Source organism: Megalobrama amblycephala, linkage group LG14 (genome assembly GCF_018812025.1).
Source record: "Megalobrama amblycephala isolate DHTTF-2021 linkage group LG14, ASM1881202v1, whole genome shotgun sequence".
Lineage (NCBI taxonomy): Eukaryota > Metazoa > Chordata > Actinopteri > Cypriniformes > Xenocyprididae > Megalobrama > Megalobrama amblycephala.
The window spans coordinates 38,518,790-38,541,565 of NC_063057.1; the positions used below are offsets into that span (position 1 = coordinate 38,518,790).

Genomic DNA, 22,776 nt, shown 5'->3' on the forward strand with positions numbered 1-22,776 from the left:
ATCGGGGCAGTAAAATAACCGTAATGACACCACATAATTGAAGATTTTTTGTGGACAAAAAGTCAGTTGCGACAAGCCTCAAATCGGGCTACACCCCCAGATCACTGGGGGGTGCAAATCGGGCTCATAATTGTCCTTAAAATCATCAAGTTTGTGTCCAGCCTAAGCTGCACCAGAGGAGAAGTCAATCTTGTAGCCCATCTCCATTTGAACCACTAGTGGGCATTGTCCAGTAGGCTGGAACATCACAGTTACCTAAAATAAAAATAAAATTAATAATAACAATAACATAATCCCAGATTAGTCTAAACAACATCAGCAACAGCAAGAAAAAGTAACAGCAAGTAAAAAAAAACAAACTGTCATGACTAAAGGTGCTGCAGTAATGAAAAATAAGGTAGTGACACAGGTGTGTTTGTTACATACAGTACAGTCCAAAAGTTTGGAACCACTAAGATTTTTAATGTTTTTAAAAGAAGTTTCGTCTGCTCACCAAGGCTACATTTATTTAATTAAAAATACAGTAAAAAACAGTAATATTGTGAAATATTATTACAATTTAAAATAACTGTTTTCTATTTGAATATATTTCACAAAGTAATTTATTCCTGTGATGCAAAGCTGAATTTTCAGCATCATTACTCCAGTCTTCAGTGTCACATGATCCTTCAGAAATCATTCTAATATGCTGATCTGCTGCTCAAGAAACATTTAATGTGTACAATTGTACAAAATATTTGTGTACAATATTTTTTTTCAGGATTATTTGATGAATAGAAAGTTCAAAAGAACAGTGTTTATCTGAAATCTAATCTTTTGTAACATTATAAATGTCTTTACTGCCACTTTTGATTGATTTAATGCATCCATGCTGAATAAAAGTATTCATTTCTTTAATTTCTTTTCAAAAATAAAAATAAAAATTCTTACTGACCCCAAACTTTTGAACGGTAGTGTATAATGCTACAGAAGCTTTGTATTTCAGATAAATGCTGTTCTTTTGAACTTTCTATTCATCAAGGAATCCTGAAAAAAAAAAAGTACACAACTGTTTTCAACATTGAAAATAACCATAAGTGTTTATTGAGCAGCAAATCAGCATATTAGAATGATTTCTGAAGGATCATGTGACACTGAAGACTGGAGTAACGATGCTGAAAATTCAGCTTTGCATCACAGGAATAAATTACTTTGTGAAATATATTTAAATAGTTCACAGTTATTTTAAATTGTAATAATATTTCACAATATTACTGTTTTTTACTGTATTTTTAATTAAATAAATGTAGCCTTGGTGAGCAGATGAAACTTCTTTTAAAAACATTAAAAATCTTAGTGGTTCCAAACTTTTGGACTGTACTGTACCTTTGTGCAAACTATGGTTTTCTGGTCATTTATACAGAAAATCTGCAGGTCCTGCACCCATCCATTTGTAAACAGTAGGTGGGCCTTGAGAGATTTTCTTAATTGCTTAAATGTGTAAGCGATTATACCACAAACAAGATAGGAAAACACATTGGGGAATGTTACGTGTGGTTGCTTGTTGAGATCACCAGACCACTCTTTGTGTTCGTACAGATTGAGCTCCTTTGCTTCCTGGTTGAGCTTTTCTCTATATGGTAACTTGCAGTTTGATCTTCCATTCTGGTCCATTGTTGTTGTTTTTTATTGTCACCGTGTACTAATGTCCTGAGTTTAAGTGTGTCCCTAAAGCCATCTGTTTCCTATATGGTGATCATTTACATACAGAAAGCGATCAACTATCGTTCTCTTTATTATCACTGTCATGGCCCTAACTATGGGGATACTCTGGGATTTTTCAGAGGTGCATATAATAAATGTTGTGAAATAATTGTCTAATATAGTATTAATACTACTTTAACATGTTCAACCTGTCCCACTTGGGGTACACGAAGTGCAATTGTCAGAGAACTCTATTAAATGTTCATGTTATATATATTGGTTGCATTAAATAATCACAAATCTTAATATCGATAAATTGACCAACACATTAATTATCTTATTATAAACTCCACAGGTGTTAAATTTCACTCTTTTCTGGTGTATATATGAGTCCCACCAGTGTCCATGTAACACTTTCAAAAGTGAGTGAATTATTTTACACAGATTGTGTAACAGTGTACTCTAGATTTAATTATTTATTACTCCCTATAAATATATATATAAACATTCAAGGTTTATGTTTAAACTGACAGGGATAAATGTCAACTTTTAACATCACATTTAATTTAGAAAAAAAAGTATATTAAATGGGTTTTTTTTAACACCCTGGAATGGGAAAAATAAATGAGGTTACATCAAAAAAAAAAAAAAATCTTTGTTTTTGTAGTTTTATTTTGTTATTTGGTTAACGGATGCTAAAAATTAATGTAAAACCGAAGAAAAAATTTTTCTGTTCAAAAATGTTATATCCACAATAAAATATGCTAAATCAGAACACTCTTGATTTGCTTAAGTCTACAAATGTTATTATGTGTGATGTACATGTGACCGATTTTGGACCTTTTTAGAACTTTTGTCAAGTAAACCTCAAGACATAATTGACATGATGTTACACAATGGCTGTGTGATTACTTTATACGCAGGGTATTTGTGTTGTGCTTTTCACTATATGTAACCATTTAAAGAGGCTGTACATTTAACATGTATATTCAATGGGTCAGTGTCTGGAAAAGTGGGAGAATAATATGGCTATTGTAATAGAGGAGTGATGACAGGCCTATGAATCTCCATTCACTATTCTTCAAACATTATGGGACTAAAAACATCAGACCATCGACAATAACATTTCGGAAAACCAAGAACGCTGTATACTTAATGTTTTTTGTTTGTTTTTTTTGCCGATGTTTTGAGAACATTATTAAAACCCAGATAACTGGAAGAACGTTTTGTTCATCCTCAGTTTTTATGTCTTGTTTTCCAGATATTCCACTAAAACTTTAATAGTTTCACATGACTATATATATTTATTTCATCTGACGAAGTGGAATTACAACTCTGTCTGGCATCCTTCTGTCTCTGGAGACAATGTAGTATCTTTGCCACATGCTAAAAGGTCAGTAGCCTTACTGAGCTCGTCCACAGTGGGCAAAGCATCAAGTTCTTCCATCTCAGGCAAGGAGGTGGTGCTCTCCATTACAGTGTCAGTGACAACGTTCTCCCACGAGTATAGCTGCTGGTAGTGCTCCACCCATCTCTCCATCTACTTACCGCAGTCCGTGATGACGACGCCTGTAGTGGACCTCAGGGGAGCGATCTTGATGGTACTTGGGCCAGAGGCTTTCTTCATGCCCTCATACATACATTTATGCCCAACCAGTGAGTGGTCAGTGTCACAATCAGCACTATGCTAGCTATGGGTTGTGAAAACGCAGTTCAACAGGGATCTTCTGGTAATGACAAGATCCAGCTGGTGCCAGTGACAGGATCTGGGGTGATGCCAGGACACTCAATGGCAAGGTTTGGTTGAGATGGCAGGTCATGGTACTAACAAAGTTCCAACAGTCTCTAAAACAGGCAAATGCTATAAAACACAAATCACTACAGAGGAACAACTTCGGTAAGAAAATACTAAGAATCCTAGTAGGAATAAACAAATATTTAAAGGGATAGTTCACCCAAAAATTCAAATTTGATGTTTATCTGCTTACCTCCAGGGCATCCAAGTTAAGAAATTCAAAGCAGAACGGGAAGATTTTTATTTTGTACTCATACATTTTAATTGTTATTAAATTGAAATATGAGTAAACTAATATTAAATTAAGTCGTCTGCATGACGACGAGATTTCAGGTATTGTTCGCAACAACATTTGCCTGTTAGGGTTTGCAGAGTCTCTTTATAGCAAACATGGTCATGAGGCATCAAAGCATGACTATATACGTCAAAAAACCCGCCAACTTGGACGTTTCTTACAGACTTTGTGCAGAAAGTCCTCAATCCAGTCTCTAGAGGATGCTATAAAACCAAGCAACTTTATGAAGGTCATTGAGGCGGTAAAGGAGACACCAGGATTTGACAAACATAACATTTGTGACAGTGCAGTAAACTATACAGCAATGTTTAGTTTAACTTTTAACGGAAAGGGTGGAGTGCCAATTAACAGCAGAAATGGAAATAGGGGTGAGGTCTATTTCACCTGTGAGGTGAAAAGAGGACACGTGTATGTTGGCTTGGTTTGGTCTCGTTTATGGTTGGTTACCGTGAAGTGGAAAGACGGCCGCTTGTTCATCTAATGTGGTCCGGCCACTCTGTCTGGTGCGATGCGGAGTCTGGCAATTCTATAGCGATGTACTTCTAAGACTATTCTTGGTGAGCTTTTCACAAAACAAAATCAAGGTCTGTTATTATCCATCCTGGAGCCTGAAAAGGTCCCACTAAACCTTCCAGTCATGCTAAATTGTTTGGTGAGAAGGTGGACACACAAATCTGCCTGTGTGGAACCCAAGTTTCTGTGATTTCAGGGATTTATTCAGTTTTTTTTGTTCGTGATTGTGTGGATAACACATTCTGAACTGTTACGTTGATATTTTTTCGCTCTTGGTTGTTTATTTTCATTGGATTTTGGTGTTTCTTTTCTCTCTTTAAAAAAAGTGTTTTTTTATTGTTATTATGTTTATGGATATTAAGGAATAAAATTATGTTAAAGCGTTTTTTTTAAATTTGTGTTTCTTTGTGTAATTGATGGTTTCTTTTGCTATCTGGGTTGTTAATTTTTGTTTTGGCAGTTTGAAGAAAACTGTCTGGTGCCCGAAGTTTTGAAAAATAAATTATTTATTCAAGTTAAGGGAAGCCGCCACCATTACACATTAGTAAATTCTAAATTTGCATAATAAAACAATCACTACTAAATCTCCTACATAACGTTAATATTGCACAAAAAAACAAACATTATATAACAATTTTAACATTTACTCTCCCTTTTAAGTGCTATGGGCAAAGCATTCTGGGAAATAGAAGTCCTAGCCCAGTTTCAGTTAAACTTAAGTTTGTCTAAATTAACAGAAATTGGTTCATTAAAATCAAAACAATGAAACAGTTCAGTTTACTTAAAATATATCAGTTCTGTGAACTCGAAAGAAAAAGAAAGTGCTAAATACTTAAGTTAATTTGAACTAATTTGTTAAAGTTAAATTTGAACTAATTTGTTTAATTTAAGTTTGTCCTACTCAAAACAATAAATTTATTTGAGTGTTAAGGTTTACAGTGTACATCAAAAATGTGAAAATAGGTTTTGACAGTGCTCAGTATGTAGTACTTATTGTCTGGGTGGTCATCAGTGAAAATGCTCTGCAAAGCAGACTTGTCAATCAAACAAAACCTACAAAAATAATTTGAGTTAATAATTCTAAAATCCCAATAAGTGTGTGCATTCCTGAATTATCTCCAGTTACTTGAGGTATAGTACCATGTACTGGATACGATTGGCAATTTAATTCCAGAGGTCTCAAGAATTTTAAAGTCAATGGGATCCAAGATAGCATTAAAGCCATACCGCAAATTAAGCCATACCATAAAGCCAAAGCAGCATCATATGAAATGCCAAACACATAATGTGCTTTGAAAAGTTCATCAAAGGCTGACAGAGAGGACTTAGCCATGCAGGGAATGAGCTGCCCATCCACAACAATGTAATACTCATTGATGCATCTCTTCGAAGTCCCGACTGTCAAGACATACAGCTGTGTTGTCTGTTCTGATCTGAGCACATCGTCAAAACTGCAACAGGACTGAAAAACAAGTAAAACCAAAAGTTAAAGATGTTTCAGTACGATCTTACGAAAGAGGGCAGTTTGCACATGCAATCACAGTAAGAACACTTTAGGGGTGGGCAATATGACCAAAATCTTATCACAATATGAGTCATTTTATTTCACTGTAACAATATATATATATATATATATATATATATATATATATATATATATAATATAGTTATTTTTGTTTTAAAAAGATTCCTTATCCGTAGAAATTTCAAAATTCTTATCACCGGTGTCAATATCACAAAACTAATACTATAGCCAGAATAGATAAAACAAAAAGATAAAAACCTCAAGCGCAGTAAAGTCTCAAGTAAAGTCAACAATTAAATAAAAATAAAATAGCTAATAATTACAAGCAATCAAAAAAAAAAAAAAACTACAGTAGAAAAAATAAGAAATGCTACATTGTATAAAGTAATCAAATGTTTTAAAACAATGCAAATTCTTCATTGTCTGAGTTATATTTCTTCTTATTAAAGTTTCAAAAGTGATTAAGTCTAAAGCACTGAGAGATTTTTTTTCTCTTTTGCTGTTTGATAGCATGAATGACAGACACTGCTGTCACTTTAAGAGCTGCCCAGATCCTGTTTGCTTTCGATTAAGACTTAATGTGTTTATTTGATTCTTGCAGAGATGAGCATTTTGACACATCAGAAATAACTGTTCAACACTCCCGGGCTCTATGACCACCACCTTAGAAGATGTTTTTCAGACAGCGTGTGCATAGAGCAAAATGAGTCTCTTTCGCTGCTGATTGCATTTCAATAGCTTAAAAACTACAAAACTACATAGCTTTTGAACTACAATGCTTAAAGGGTGAGTTCACCCAAAAATGAAATTTCTGTCATTATTTACTCACCCACATATCGTTCCACACCTGTAAGACCTTCATTCATCTGCAGAACACAAATCAAGATATTTTTGATGAAATCCGAGGGTATCTGATCCACACATAGGAAGCAATGTCATTGCACCTAATGTCCAGAAAGGTAGTTGAAAACATGGTTAAAATAGTCAACGTGACCGCAGTGGTTCAACTTTAATATTATGACGTGACAAGAATACTTTTTGTGCAGAAAAACAAAACAAAAATAAAGAATTTATTCAACAATTTGAACTGTTGTCATATATAGTAAACTCAGTGCAGGCTTCCTTGTTTACGTCCAAATGCCGTCTCATTATTGGCTGGATCCTGTGTCAGCATCACAGATTGAACCACGCCTACAGATGCAACATTTGAACAGAATGCTAAACAGAATGCTATTATAATGTAATAATAGTAAACAGCTTGAACATGACCTTTTGCATACCAACGCATTAACAAAGAACTGTTACTTTTACCTTTGTGTCTCCTCTCCTGTGTTGTGGCAAACATACAAACATAACACTTCTCTGAAATGTTTTTCTGTAGTACTTCAGTTGGTATTTCACATGGGCCAATCTCAAAACAGAACATTGCCCAAACAGTATTGCCAGCAAATTATCAGCTACTAAAATGTCATATATTCATATATATAAATACATTCATATATATATAATATATTGTACATATTCATATATAAATATATATATATATATATATATATAGATATATATATATATTCATATAGATATATGCATATATATATATATCATATATATATATATATATATATATATATATATATATATATATATATGATACCTACGGAAATGAAAGATAATGAAAGAATTTTAAGTTTTTACAATGTTATTAATACACAATTTCTGTTTATTTCATTATTCATTTACTGACCATGATAATAGCGATTGATATATTTAAATATGTAAATATAAATAATAAAATTAAGTACTGTTTTTTGCTAAGTAGTGGTGTATGTTGTACAACAAAATGTGAAATGTATAAATGTGGCTATGTTTATTTTTTTTTCTTACACAGAATAGACATCCTGGAGTGTGTTCAAGCAGAAGACATTCTGACAGATGAAGAGATAAATTAACAAGAAAAAATGTATCCAATCCAAAATGTTATTACCTAAATGGCATTTCATAATTATGCATGCATTTCAGCCTGGTTAAATATACTTTGAAATATATATGTAATATTTCAGGATTTGGAAAGAAGGCTGCAGAGTGCACAGGTTCTCTCCAACAGAATGTATCTGTGGAAAAATCAAGGATTTGATCCATCTCTCAGAAAATATTAATGTCAACATCTCAGTCTATTTAAGGATATGAAGGTAAGTGGACTGTTTTTTCTCTCTTAATTTTACAAAAAATGGATGGATGCATGAAATGTCAGGAATTTTTTTAATGTTTATTTCTTTACTTTATTTCCTACTCCAGACAGAAGACCTAATCCAGCAACTGGAAAAAAATCCTGTCTGTGCCTGGAACTGTAGCTGAGAAACAGCTATTTATTACCGAGGTGATTTTGCCAGAGGTGAGCTAATATATGGGAGTTTGTATACTTTTTAAAAATGTATAGAACATGATTTGGAGAAAATATAACTCTAATGTATCCCTAATAGTCTCTAATAGTTAGAATCAAAACTGCATTACTTCAGTAAAAGTAGTATTTTAAGAAAAAATATAAGACCTATAAAACCTTGGATGTGGTTAAAGCAGCTTATTTTTAATGATGTTATTAATACTTTATTTGTATTAGGTTCTGATTCAGTGGTTGCAAAGCCAAAACATGTGCAGATACAGAGCTGAATCTGTGCTTCTAAAGTGCACATCTTTCCATGGAAAGAAAAGGTAGAGGACATTGCTTGCATTGTGGGTGTGCATACCTAATGTATGTGTAACATCGCTAAATCCTTTCTTTCTATCGTCACGATAGTGATTTTCTAGGTCAAGTTAACAGCTCCATAAAGACCTAATGTGCCTCCAATTTTTTTTCACAGTGCTGCAGAGATAACATCAGGAGACACAGAAAGCACTGAAGAGGTGAGACATATTCAAACCCCGACCCAAACACCCAAAGTTGAATTTTTGTAATAAAAAAAAATGGTCAAAAACAGGATCCTAGATAGTGTAATTAAAGGGATAGTTCACCCAAAAATGAAAATTTGATGTTTATCTGCTTACCCCCAGGGCATCCAAGATGTAGGTGACTTTGTTTCTTCAGTAGAACACAAATTATGATTTTTAACTCCAACCGTTGCAGTCGGTCAGTCATATAATGCGTGTCAATGGGAACTTCATCTATAAGAGTAAAAAAAAAAACATGCACAGACAAATCCAAATTAAACCCTGCGGCTCGTGACAACACATTGATGTCCTTAGCCATGAAACGATCGGTCCGGGTAGTGAGGTCTCATCGCGCTCTGATGATGGAAGTGATGTTTCGCACTCATTGAAGCAAAGCGCGAGAGATCACTTCCGGCATCAGAACTCGTTTTTGACCTCACTAACTGGATGCTGAATGCAGTTGGACATAGTGGTGTATTAGAGGTAAAAAATTATATAAATACTGTTTGGTTTCTCACACAAACCAATCGTTTCATGTCTAAGGACATCAATGTGTCATCACGATCCGCAGGGTTTAATTTGGATTTGTCTGTGCATGTTTTTTAGACTCTTATAGATGGAATTCCCCATTGACATGCATTATAGGGCTGACAGACCGCAACGGTTGGAGTTAAAAATCATCATTTGTGTTCTACTGAAGAAACAAAGTCACCTACATCTTGGATGCCCTGGGGGTAAGCAGATAAACATCAAATTTTCATTTTTGGGTGAATTATCCCTTTAACATTAAGCAGCAACCTTCCTATGCACAGAAGCCACCATCACATGTTTAGAGGCACATCTGGTTTTCCGTGGCATGTGTCAGGATTGTGGCCTGATTTACACTCTCAATAGAAACCCTTTAATGTTCATGTAATCACATACCCACTGCTTAATTCTATACAGATGTTTTTAAGATGTTAAATGACAAATCTTGATAGACATTGTTTTGTTACAAAGAGCATTTATTTTATTAATGATGCAATGTAAATGCTCTAATACTTTGAAGCATTTGTTTATAACATCAGTAATACACACTGACCATGTTTTCTTTTTTACTGCAGGAAAACCCTTTTTTGAAAGACATCATGGCTGCAGCGGACTGGTGCCGCAACACGTTTGATGCTGGAGTACATGTCCCAAGTGTCCTTTTCATGGACAAAGAGGAACAAGTACAATCCCATGAAAAACTGAACAGCTGGATGGGTGAATTGGATGAAAATTCACCAGCTGAACTTTTTACATTTGTCTTTGCAAAAAAAGAGGACTATGAAAAGTTCTACATTGAACTTGGAGATACATGAAGGTACAGACTTTTCGCCAGATTTGAGGCGCAGTGATTAATGCTCAATTAATGCACAGTTCCCCCTTTTTTTTTTTTTTAACTTTACATTTTTACAAATAGATTTAATAAAAGTTTAATAAAGAGTGAACAACAGCAACAACTTAGTGTCGTCATTACTGCAACCTTTCTGGCATATATAATGCTTTTTGTTGTTGTTATTATTGTATTTTTACAGTAAAAATATTCCATTAAATTATATAACTGGACAGTGACAGGTGCTACAAAGAGCAACAGCTGATGGAGAAAGTCTGTGGCTGAAGATGCCATAGTTTCAGCTTATCAGAAACTTAGCATATCAGAAACTTTTCTGTATTAACTGAATAACAATATATATTTATGTAATGACATTTCAAAACAATGTGTAATACACTTTATTAATATTTTATTAAGGCATGTGATTTACTATATAAATAGCGCACACTTTCATCTTTATCTTATGCAGTTGAGCATCGGAACTGTATTATCAAAATGTATAAATGCTTACAAATTGCAGTACTGTGGTTTATAATGTTATTTTGTTGAAATGTAGTTTTTAAAATAAAAAAATATTACTTCGATTTATGTAACTGGCCAGCGAATAAAGTCCCTGGCCGCTGGAGATGCCGCCGGATGTGCCGCTACGAAATTCCGATGCCCGCATTTTGTGCCAGCCACACAGGCGAGGACCCAATTTAAGTCCATTTTATAATAATAAAGTTATAATACTTACATAATTAAATTTCTAATCCAGTTCGTTTTGTTTTAAATGGTTTGTTTTATTTTTCTTGCTGACTATCAAGTTTACGGTCAAAGAATGGCTTTTCTGAGGTAAAATATTTTGTTTCCAACACTGTTTCCAAGACGTGATACAGATTTCGGTAAGCTACTGTATCTTTCAACATATTTTCTGATGTTCATTCATGTTTATTTCATTCTGTAAAGTAGTAAAGAGGAAGGGATGATTGCGCTCATTCACGATCCTCGACAAGTGTTCAAGATGAAAACTGAAAAGTTACGCAGTCTTTGTTCAACTTTCTTTTCATAATATAAATAAATGCATAGCCTAGGCCTATTTGCTTATCCTGTAAGCTCATGAATAAAAATGAAAATGTGGACGAAAAAAAGTAACTATTAAACTATTAACTTACTATCTTTAAAATATAAAAATTAAAATGACAGGTAATTGAATATGACAGAATTTTTACTATCCTGTCCGTCAAAATGACGGACAGTGCTAAAGTCTAACGCAACCTCTGCTTGAAGGTGATACATGTTTAATTAATAGTGTTATTTTTCCATTTAAGGAGTCATGGCATGAGATTCTTAAGAACAAATTCAAGAAAAAAAGATCACCCTTGGTTGACATTGAAGAGATAAACAATGTTCGCAGTAGATTCAACAGAATAAGGAACCAGATGATTTCTCCAAGCATCCAACAGACATGTGACACCAAGAAGGCAACAAATAAAAAGGTATGCCAAATAATATGACACCTTAATTCATATTTACAGTAATGGATGTCTGGATGTAATCCATGTAATCCAAGACATGTACCAAAAGAGAGGAAGGTCTAAAGAGGCAAGAGTCACAAATAGAATAATCTTCAGGATTTAAGAATAGGTTAAAGCATAATGTTATTAAATGATGGCATGTGTTTTTTATGAATAGAGTGAATCAGGAGAAGATGAATACTCCATAGGGATCCACTTGGAGAAAGACTGCTTGAAGAGGACACCAAATGTCCAACTTTTACAAGAGTGCATGGCACGGACAAGGAAAGAAGGGCAGACTACATGAAACATCACTCTACAAAAGAAATACTATCACAATATCTAGCCCTTAAAGGGGTCATATAATGAAACTTATTCAAGATGTAAAGTCTCTGATGTCCCCAGAATATCTTTCAAATGTATTATGTTGCTATTTTAAGACCAACGGGGTTTTGCTTTGCTAGCCAGTTAGCTAAATTATATTGCATACTTCTCCAACAAACACCAACAAACTTCTATGTTCAAACGATACATTAAAAAAAAAAAATGCTACTACTCAGTCAAGTATTCGGGTACAGTAAAGCTTTAATCAGGATAAAACTGTATATTGAAAGTTAACAAACAACAGTAATATTCACAAGTGACAACATAGATTCTCATACAAACTGTAACATTGGACATAATGTGAGACACAGACCTCTGACAGGAAATAGGAACACTCTGCATTCCCAGCAGAAACCTCAGGTCAGTTTCCTCTTTCTGCAGTGCCTTTAAAAACAAAAGAATACCAGAGTTGACCGAATGCACGTTGCATGCTTAAAAAAACAGAATGACACTGAGGTCTAACAGTTTTCAATTTTAAGCTTTTATTAGGAAAATCCTGCCTCGGGAAGCCATGCTTACCTGCTGAAATACTGCGTTGTCGATATCACTGATATCACACTGATTTCATGCTTTAACACGTCTGTTAATTTCTGTACTGTTTTGAAAATAAAATTCAAAACTCCTCAGGGTTGACATGAAGTCTAAAACAGGGCTAAAATTTTTCTGAAATGGATCTGATACTAGTAACATAATATGTCCTAAAAATATGCCAGAAACAACAGGATGTGCGGTCTTGACCAAAAGTTCCACCACTGACAGTTTCACTCACAGTTCAACCCCCTGAATCAGTAAATGCATTTGAAAAATTTTACTTTTACGTACTTTTAACAACCCACTGTTTGTTTTCTGAAAACAAGTTATCAAATTAATATATACCTTTAATAAAGTTAATAATAAATTAAGGTAGGGATCCAATTTGATTTATATTACTCTAAACCAGACGCTGTCATCCTTGAGGTCGTGATCCCCTGCCAGAAATGCAGATGGGTTTATAGGAGACTTCTATGACCTTCATACCTTCTGATCCCTACTTTAAAATGTTAACCCAGGTGAAAAAAAAGTAAATTTCAATAATGTACTTAAAGTGCTCTATTTTCGCACACTAATATTGTACTTAATATACTAAAAATTATTCTTTAGTACTACTTAAGATCTTTAGAACATCTAAGTGTACTCAACTGTGCTATTTTGAGACAGCATGAAATATGGACTTAAATGAGCTTTTAAAATACTATCTCTGTATTTTAAAAATGTATTTAGATACTACTTATACTTAAGATACTACTTACTACATTTGAACCCATAGTTTACTATGACATCCCGTGTAGCGTTTGGTCTCCTATTGCCAGACCGGATCTCTCTCTCTTTCTCTCTCTTTAAAAAGGATCCTAGAGGGCAGGGTCTAAAGTTTGAGCGCCCTCTCTCCCCATGTGTACACCTCCTCTACCTCCTGTGCTCAGATGATGAGTGGCTCTTACAGAAGACTGACGGACTGTGAGGAACCTGCCAGCAGATCTGTACAGAATCTGGATCCAAGGCGCTACTTTTGTTCTTCTCGTACTCTCCATTCCTCTCTCATTAAAAGGAGGTTCTTGGAGTGCCAGCCAAAATCGAAGGCCGTCAGACCCCGAGAGGACACTGTAGTCAGAGGTAACCATGACAAACCCTTGCACTGTGGCTCTGGAAATTCTGGGTATGCTGATTGGGATGGGGGGCTGGTTTTGTTCCCTGGCAGCCACCATTATGCCTAAGTGGCTGTTGCTTTCTACTGAACTAATGGTCTTGGTGAGCTTCGAACAGGGGCTTTGGGAGTCCTGTGTGTTTCATGAGGTGGTTGGCACAGAGTGCCGTCCTTATGACACTATCCTTGGCCTCGAACCCACATGGATGCTGGTCCGTGTTCTGATGTGCCTGTCGGATGCCACATGTCTTTTTGGACTTCTTCTTGCCATCCCTGCCATGAGTCGGATCAATTGCTGTAAGAGTGAAGAAGGACGACGGACCAAACAAGGTTTGAAGATCACGGCGGCTGTGTTTTTATGTATCGCTGGATTGTTGGTGCTCACTCCCGTTTCCTACGTTGCTCATGATGCTGTTATGAAGTTCTCCGATGAGACCACACCTCATGTGTTGTCACGTTCAGAGTTTGGGTATGCGCTGTTTGTCGGATGGGCTGCAGGAATTCTTGACATTGTGGCAGCAGTCATGTTATTATTTACCTCTTGCACTGACTCAAGATACAGTGAAACACATCTGGTGTCTTACCATCAAAGGCAGGAGAACAGAACTGTTGATGGTTCGAGAAAACACACTGAGTATGCATGAGATGATTCTTCTCACAGACCTGAAATGACTGTTAATGTTTATGGGAAGGAAAAAACTAATTATATTTAGATTCAATGTATACACCAATCAAACCAATGAAACTGGTAAAGCAATATTATGATGCACTTATCCTTCAGTATCTGAGTACACTGTTTAATTATGTCTTATCAATCATTTTTTTATTTGCCAATATTTTTTCAGTTCATTTATTACAGATAGTGATTGTAAAAAAACGCAATAACCTTTTTCTTCACTTTTATCGAAATGTATTCACAAATATTGTCTATATAAATGTTTTTAGATGCATATATATATATATATATATATATATATATATATATATATATATATATATATATATATATATATATATACACACACACACTACAGAACTACAGAACATTTTTCATTTTCTTATCCTCCACTTTTCCACACAGCTCAGGTATGTTTTTAACATGCGCTATCAAAACAATACCGAAACAATTAGAAACAATTGAATCAAGAAGCCAACATGTGCCACTTAAATGTCTGTAGTAATCAAAATATAAAATGCATGAATATATTTTTCTGACTTTTTACAGACCTATCACATATAAACACTGCTGTTGGCCATATATTTGTGGATTCTAGTGTATTTTCTAGTGTATATTGCCCACAGTATAACATATTAACTTTATAACATATTAACCCATCTTTCTTAAGCTGATGCTGTACAGATTGTTGACAAGGACTGTGTAAAAGACAAAATACGGAATGTTCTCTTTTCTTTGGCACATATGCTCCAAGACAGCATGCTGAATTTCCTCTCTCACGGCCACAAAATCAGAGAAAAACACTTACCAGAGAAATTTGGAGCTGGTGAGGTTTGCCTTGTGTTGACAGCTAGGGCAAAGGAGAGGAAACACCAGACCACTTTTGTTTTCTTGAGTTTTAGTTGAAAGTTGAGGTATTTTACTGGAAAAACCTAAAAATAAATAAATAAAAATTCTGAGCTTGATCGTTTTGTTTCATTTGCTTGTGTTGATGTATAATGACAGAAGAGGACCTTCATGATCAACATTTAGGGGCCTGTTTAGGGATTTTCCAAGCTGCTGGATGTCCTGTAGATGGCCTATCATCTCAGGATAAGTGCTTCCTCTCTCAGCCTGAGGAAAAGAGAGGTCAGTGGTTAGTGAGCGCATCACATTTCTCTCTATTAATCGCACAACTAAGTGTGATATTGCTTATATATATATATATATATATATATATATATATATATATATATATATATATATATATATATATATATATATATATATATATATATATATATATATATATATATATATATATATACACACATACACACACAATAGAAATATGCAGTAAAGCTAAAAATATAATATGCATTAAAGCATTTCAAAAATACTATTGTTGTACAACATAATTATTTTATCATAGACTTACAGAGATTAAATAATGAAGTTGTGGATAAAGCAACACTTTCTCAAAAAAAAAAGAAACATTGAACTAGAGCTGGGCGATATGACCAAAATCTTAAATCACGATATGAGTAATTTTATATCACGATAACAATATCACAATATAGTTAAGCTTTAAATTAGGTTTTCATGATAAACATTTTCATGAAATTTCACAATTCTTATTATTATTTTCAGTATCATTTAAAAAAAATAATACTAGCCTAAAAAAACCCTCATAAACAGTAATAAAGAAAGAGCAAGAATCTCTTCCTACTAACTAGGACTTTGTTTCATATCAAAAGTAACCTGCTCTGTCTTGTCTGTTGATGCGTTGTCAGTGTCCTCTTGGCTCCGCAATGTATTTTTCACTTTGTGAGAACATAATGTGTGGTGTGAGAGCGGCATGGCTTGTCAGACGGAGCAACGTTAACTAAAGGGGGCAGGTCTTTGCAAACGGATGATTTGCCTCATTATTTTAGATCAATGAAAGTGTGAAGGACATGGTTGCAAATCAGTGGTAAGACGGAGATTGTGGATCAAGGTAGGACCATATAAAATATTTACCTGAGATTTTGAGTGCCTCCGACTGGGGAGACTTTAGAGTGAGGTAAGCTTAGTCTTCACAAATATTCCTAATGCTTAATTCTTAATATATTTTAGCTTAACCATAATGCCTTTTAAACATACGTTCAAGTGTCAAACTGTGAAAAACAATTGAACCAACTTTCCTGTTCAGGGTAACAATGCAGGAAAGGCATTGGTCATTGATTCATTCCAAATCACAAATCTGTGGAAAGGCAATGCCACTCAAATGAAGAAGGTAAACAGCTTTCGTATTTTGATATGATTATCATAAAAGTTCATGTTTTAATTGTAATTCCCTGTAATTTCCTACTCGTATATGGATCTATGGCCCATGATTTGCTGGCAGGTTCTGTAAATGAGGGTGACCACTGGACACTACTGGTTTGATTCACTCATTTATGTCTACTTTTAAATTATGGGTGAGTAATTTTCCCCCCAACATATTCAGTGTGTTGCCAGATGAGATATCCTCAAGAAGGGAGAATCATTTATATGAACTCCTGCATTGAAGGCAGTATGAATGTTGCTCACTGTATTAAGGCTGTAAGGTGAGAAATTAAGAATATAAAGCCTCTAACCAGATAAGTTTTATAACCATTTTCCTTCCTTTAATAAAAGGTAAATAAATACAATAAAACCAAAGTAATATATTACATCATACTTTTGGAAGTATGTGTTCCTTGTAGTAGTATTTGTTTTTAGTGCTGAAAGATCACAAAAAGACCAAATATTTAAATAAATAAATAAAATTGCACACTCCCTGGCAAATTGACGCACAGCAATTATCTGGAATGGAATACATTTATTAGCCACTAAAACCAAAATGACAAGAAACATTACAAAGTTACTCACTTGATTAAGTAGTTAAACTCCATTGTGTTGATTTATCATTTAACGTTGATGGATTACCATTGTACAAGAGCTCCAAAACATGTATGTGGCCAGTCCTTTGCAGTCATGTTAGATCCTGTCGCTATTTTCCACACACCTTTGACATGTGGCATAAGTCGACCAATAGAAGATCTTGGCTTTTTGAAGGACACATTAAGGGAACTGTGCCATCTGATGAATGATGGGATTAACTTCATGGGACGAAAAATAAAAGTTAATCTGAGGTGCTTTGTGTGTGATGCTCCAGCTTGTGCTAAGGTTACTTTGGCTGTGACCGATGTGAGCAAAAAGGTGTGTGGTTTAACAGTCACATACCAAGAGACTGCTGACCTCATACTCTGGACAGATTGAACATTCAGAAATCAAATCTCAGCATCACAGTGGGAACACAAAGATGCGGTGAGGTGATTTCCCATTGATTACATGCACCAGACTTGTCTCGTGTAATGAAAAGGCTCCTGTTCATCTGGATCCGAGGATACTAGTTGTTAGGGTTTCAGCCAGCTAAATTACAGAGATTAGTACAAGACTACTGTCTCTTCAGAACAGCATCCCATCTACTTTTGCGCTACAACCTAGGAGTCTTATAGAGCTGGACAGCTGGAAAGTAACCCATTTTTATTAGTTCCTTATATACACGTGAAAGATTGTGTTGAAGGAAGGCCAGAGGAGATGTACTTGTGGCCATGGTATTCTTAGTACGTCCAAGTCTTGTGCAGGAACATTCCAATTATGCCAATGAACTTTGTGGGAAAAGGTTGGACACACTATGGACAGGAGTTCCTTGTGTACAACACTCATGCCATGTTACATATAGCAAGTGATGCTGAAAACTTTTTGTCTGGAAAATTGTAGTGCCTTCATGTTTGAGAACTACCTGCAGACACTGAAGAGGATGGTACATTCTGCCAGAAACCCACTGATTCAGGTTGCTAAAAGACTGGAAGAGAGAGAGAGAGAGAGAGAGAGAAAAAAACTCTCTACAAGGACCCAAGACTGTGCATATATCCATTTATATCATAATTCAGTTGTACAGGATTAATGTAGGTACAATACTGCTACTGGCCAACAATGAATGTGTCCAAAAAAAACAAAAAAAAACCAACAAAAAAAAAAAATTAAATTAAAAGACTTGAACTGTCTGATAAAGAAAATGGGACCTGGTACAGGGTCAGGGTGTTTGCAAAAACAGGCATTTCTTTTTATTTTTAAAGGTCTATTTAAACAAAATGTTAGTGCAACTACTATAAAGGAATGCTAAATTGCACTCACCATATTTTACTTCATTAGGACTATGAAACCTCTATAAAGTTAATCAAAAAAGCAGCTTGAGAGCTCTGATTACGTCCCAAAAAGGAAAAAAAAAAAAAAAAAAAACAACCAGTGTGTCTCAGCAGCTCTGATTAGAACATGAATCAAGTATGTGAAAGCAGTTTACAAGTAAAGGGTTAAAAAGTAATAAAATAATTTTTCTTTTTTTTTAAAGATACTTCTTCAGTACCTCACCCCCAAAAGAAGAGTCAGGTGAACTGTACAACCACTGGTAGGCCTTTCATAGTTCTCACATAAATTATTATGATTCTTTTACCACTAGTGTACGTATAATGTTAAAAAGTATGTCTTAAAATACCAACATTTCATTAGTTGATGCCAATACCAATACATTTCAAGATGTATATATAAACTTATAATTTATTATTACAACAGTGGAACTTTAGCTGCCAATTCCACCAGCTATTAAACAATTCAATTGACCTGATAAGCAAACCACCCTAACACAAGTAAGTCAAACAATTAAATACCATCAAGATGTGAAGAGCTTCCCACTCCTGGTGTGTCAATTAGACTAGCTCCTCCCAAAGACATTCACACAGAAAAATAGGGGTATCGTTTCTGTACCTAATGGTACATTTCCCATGAAAGTACCCTGTACGGTACAGGAAATGGTCCTTAAGGTGACAACTGTGAACCTTTTTTTTTATTTTTAGGTACAAAATTAATTATGGCGCAACCCATTTTTCCTGCTTCGCGCCGTCTGCTGTGGAATATCGAAATCTGCTCAAATTAATCTTTTTTTTTTTCAATTTTACAACAAAAACTTAGATAACCTATCCTATAAATTTTGTTTCTTATGCTCAAACAGCGTTTAAATTTTTTTTCAGGCAAGACTATCACGTCTTGCGTCTTTTGCAGCGTCTTGCACAAGAGCTCAGCGTTGTTATGCTGCCTTCACGTGCGATCGGAATTAGGGTAAATATTAGTAACTAGTTAAATACTAATGGTCATGAACACACTCTCAAGTTAAAATTTGAATGCGATGATCTGTCTGTGTTTTACAGTTATTCGTCTATAACTGTTGTAATTTTCTGTGTGATCAGAAAATTACAACAAATCGAGAAATCATGGAAGGAATGTCTGTGGAGGATGTAGTCAAAAAGTACCCATACTTAAGAACGCCTGATGGAGTGAGTATTGAAAACATCTGAATGATAGAGGGATGCAATTACGATTTTGGAAACTGTGAAATTGAAGACATGTCTATTGCTGTCACGGAAAATAAACATTTAATTAAATAAAACATTTAATTAAAATAAATTTGCTTTCAGTGATGCACTGAATGTTATTCATGTCTTCACATTCTACAGTTCTTTGATGAGACTGACCAAATCCATCCCTCACCAAGCAGCTTCTGTCATCGCTTCAGAGAGGGCTTTGCTAGAGTTCTGCCAAATGTGCTGAAACTTGCCACAGCAAAATCCCCCCTAGCAAAACAGTACTCTGAAACAAGACAGGATGCCCTGGCTGAAGATCTACCAGGTAGAGATAGTCACAATATATGTAATTTGCTTTACCACATTGCAAAATATGTGATTGAGAAAGTAGCATATTTTTCCACATTGCAGGAATTGACTTAAGGGCTGGGCTTATCCTCTTGCCATCCATCTTCAGAGAAAAGATCGAACACTACATTACTTTGAAAGAGGTAGGCTTCTGAATTATCCTGCAATGCTGGCTGGTGGACCTCATGTTAGTATATGAACAGACAAAGATAATTTGGATTTGGGACTTTTCTGTCTCCAGTAGATGTGCTTCATTTATGCCATAACTTTTTTTTTTAAAGATGTCTCCAGCTTTAGTATGAAAGTTCTAGAGTAAATGTACCTGTAAAACCATCTACAATATATACAGGGAATTTTCAATATATAATAAAAGGCTAAAATGACTGACTTTTCTTTTATGTAGGAGGACCCTGCTACCCCCTTTCCAACCATTCAACTGATGGAGAATGATTGGAAGATGGCAATCATTGGAGGAGGGCACAGCGTGGTGAAGGTGGATGGCATGGTTGTGTGCCAGTGCACACAACATCACATATCCACCACACCTGAAGAACATGAGTGCCAGTCAACGTTTTCTTGTTATCATTCTTATAGAAAACATGTTTACAGGAAGCACAGATCCTTTGTTTGACAATCTGATGACAGAATTGACTGTCCCAGTGAAGAAGAGTCAGCAGTACAGCAACACAGCCTGAACCCTGATTAGCAAAATTAATCTGATCCAAATTCCTCTGATCCTCAAGTTATGCCACTTTTAGATAAACTTTTAGAAGATTTTCAAGAACATCTATTTGGATTCATTCTTAAAATGCAGAGAGAAAAACCTTCTACATTTGTCAGTCCAACAAGACATTGTAGATGATGTCAAATTTCTCTTCTTTTTTTTTTTAAAGAGAACTATGATGATTTTATTTCTCATCATCTTGAAAATAGTGGTTTTGATATTTCAAAGTGCCCTGAACTTCAGCAGGTTTTGGATTCATCTGATTTCTTTGATAAAGATTTTGAGGTGGTTCGTTCTCCGCATAAGATTAAAGAACACTGTAAGGCCAAGATGGACTATACAGAATCTGTTCACCACACACTGAGAGGCCCTTCAGGGAACAAAATAGGAACCTATTCCTATGTTCCCATCTCTGAAGTTTTAAAAAAAATACTGTTCCCATGAAGATGTCTGGAATCAAATACCATCTGAAAATAACAAGGTCCAAGATGAACTGTTTCTGATGGACTATAAAGATGGTCTTTATTTTAAGGAACATTTGTTTTTTAGAGAACATCCAGATGCATTAAGACTTAATTTATATGAAGACGAATTTGAAATAGTTAACCCTTTAGGTCCTAAGAGAATGAAGTATAAGTTGTGTGGATTTTACTACACAGTTGGAAATTTAGGTGGAAAGTATCGATCTCGTCTTAAGCACATTCATTTAGCTCTGCTGGTTCGTCATTCACATTTGAAAGAGTTTGGTATGGATATCATATTAAAACCATTGATAGATGACCTAAAACAGCTTTCAACTGATGGCTTCACTGTGAATGTCTGTGGAACAGAACACAAAGTTTATGCCGCTTTAGCAACGTTTTCTGCTGACAATCTGTCATCGCATATGATTGGTGGCTTTCGCATGCGTTTTAACTTGGGTCAAATTTGTCGTTATTGTATGGCAACGCATTCAGAAATTAATCAAAAACTCCAGGAAGATAGTTTTGTTCTAAGAACAACTGAAGTCTACGAATATCATCTCCAGTGTGTCCAGCATAACAAAGAAAATGCTGCTTTGTATGGTGAACGCAGCACTTGTTCATTTGATGCGCTAGGTTATTTTGATGTGACCAAGTCTTTGCCCCCAGACATCATGCATGAAATGTTGGAGGGAGTTTTTCCACTGACATTGAAGCATGTTATTTGCAAAGCTCATAAACAAAAGCATATAACTATAACTGAGATAAATGAAGAGCTTCAAAAGTTCTGTTTTGGTCAGAATAACAAGGCCAATAAGCCTGTGCTGTTGTCCGAATGACTTCTTCAAACCTCAGGGATCGTAGGAACAGCTGCTCAGAAATGGTGTCTTTTCAGATTGTTGCCATTTATAATGGGTCATCGTGTTCCTCCTGGCACCAGATATTGGCACGTGTTCTTATTATGTAAAGAGATTGCAGATATTGTCATGGCAGCTAAGTTGAGGAAAGATGAACTAGCAAATCTAGAAGTACTTGTACATGCGTTCCTTTCAGAGATGACAGAAATATTTGGAAGTGTTTTAACACCTAAATGCCACTATCTTATACATCAGGGGTCATCAACTATATTTGTCCAAGGGCCAGAATTTTTCTCTGCAGACACTGTAAGGGCCAGATACTCGTAATATAAAATAAAATTCGAATTGTATCCTAATATGTTATTATTTGATATACTAATTCTAATTCCAAATGTATTTTATTTTTTACATATTACCTGTACTGCAGCAAGCCACCAGGGGGCGATAGCGATATTTTAGGCTTCATATTTGTGAGGCTGTCAAGCTGTCCATCACTGTCACGCAATTGTGCGCTAATCCCAGGCAAGGAAAATTTTGACATTTGTGAAAAAATGAGCACGTGAAACAATAAAAGATGTTCAATGAGAGCAACGCGTTTATCGTCATTCTTGACTGAAGGCAGGCTATGGCACAAGCTACTTTTCAGAAGGGTTT

The 22,776-nt window shown here is 35.1% G+C and overlaps 1 protein-coding gene and 1 long non-coding RNA gene across 2 annotated transcripts; one reads left to right on the top strand and one right to left on the bottom strand.

Moving 5' to 3' along the window:
* Positions 1-11,257: 11,257 nt before the first annotated feature.
* Positions 11,258-22,374, bottom strand: LOC125244953. Its single transcript, XR_007179409.1, has 4 exons — positions 17,202-22,374; positions 15,344-15,443; positions 15,139-15,262; positions 11,258-12,357 (listed from the first exon to the last, which is right to left on the bottom strand). It is a non-coding gene; the product is annotated as an uncharacterized LOC125244953 (long non-coding RNA).
* On the top strand, positions 13,454-14,582 carry LOC125244935 (claudin-22-like). Its single transcript, XM_048155334.1, has one exon. It carries the CDS (start codon positions 13,630-13,632, stop codon positions 14,296-14,298), a length of 669 nt encoding a protein of 222 aa, XP_048011291.1. The 5' UTR covers positions 13,454-13,629; the 3' UTR covers positions 14,299-14,582.
* Positions 22,375-22,776: the final 402 nt, after the last annotated feature.

Excerpts from the sequence above, each read along its gene's own strand:
- LOC125244935 (XM_048155334.1), top strand. The coding sequence starts at position 13,630 with ATGACAAACCCTTGCACTGTGGCTCTGGAAATTCTGGGTATGCTGATT.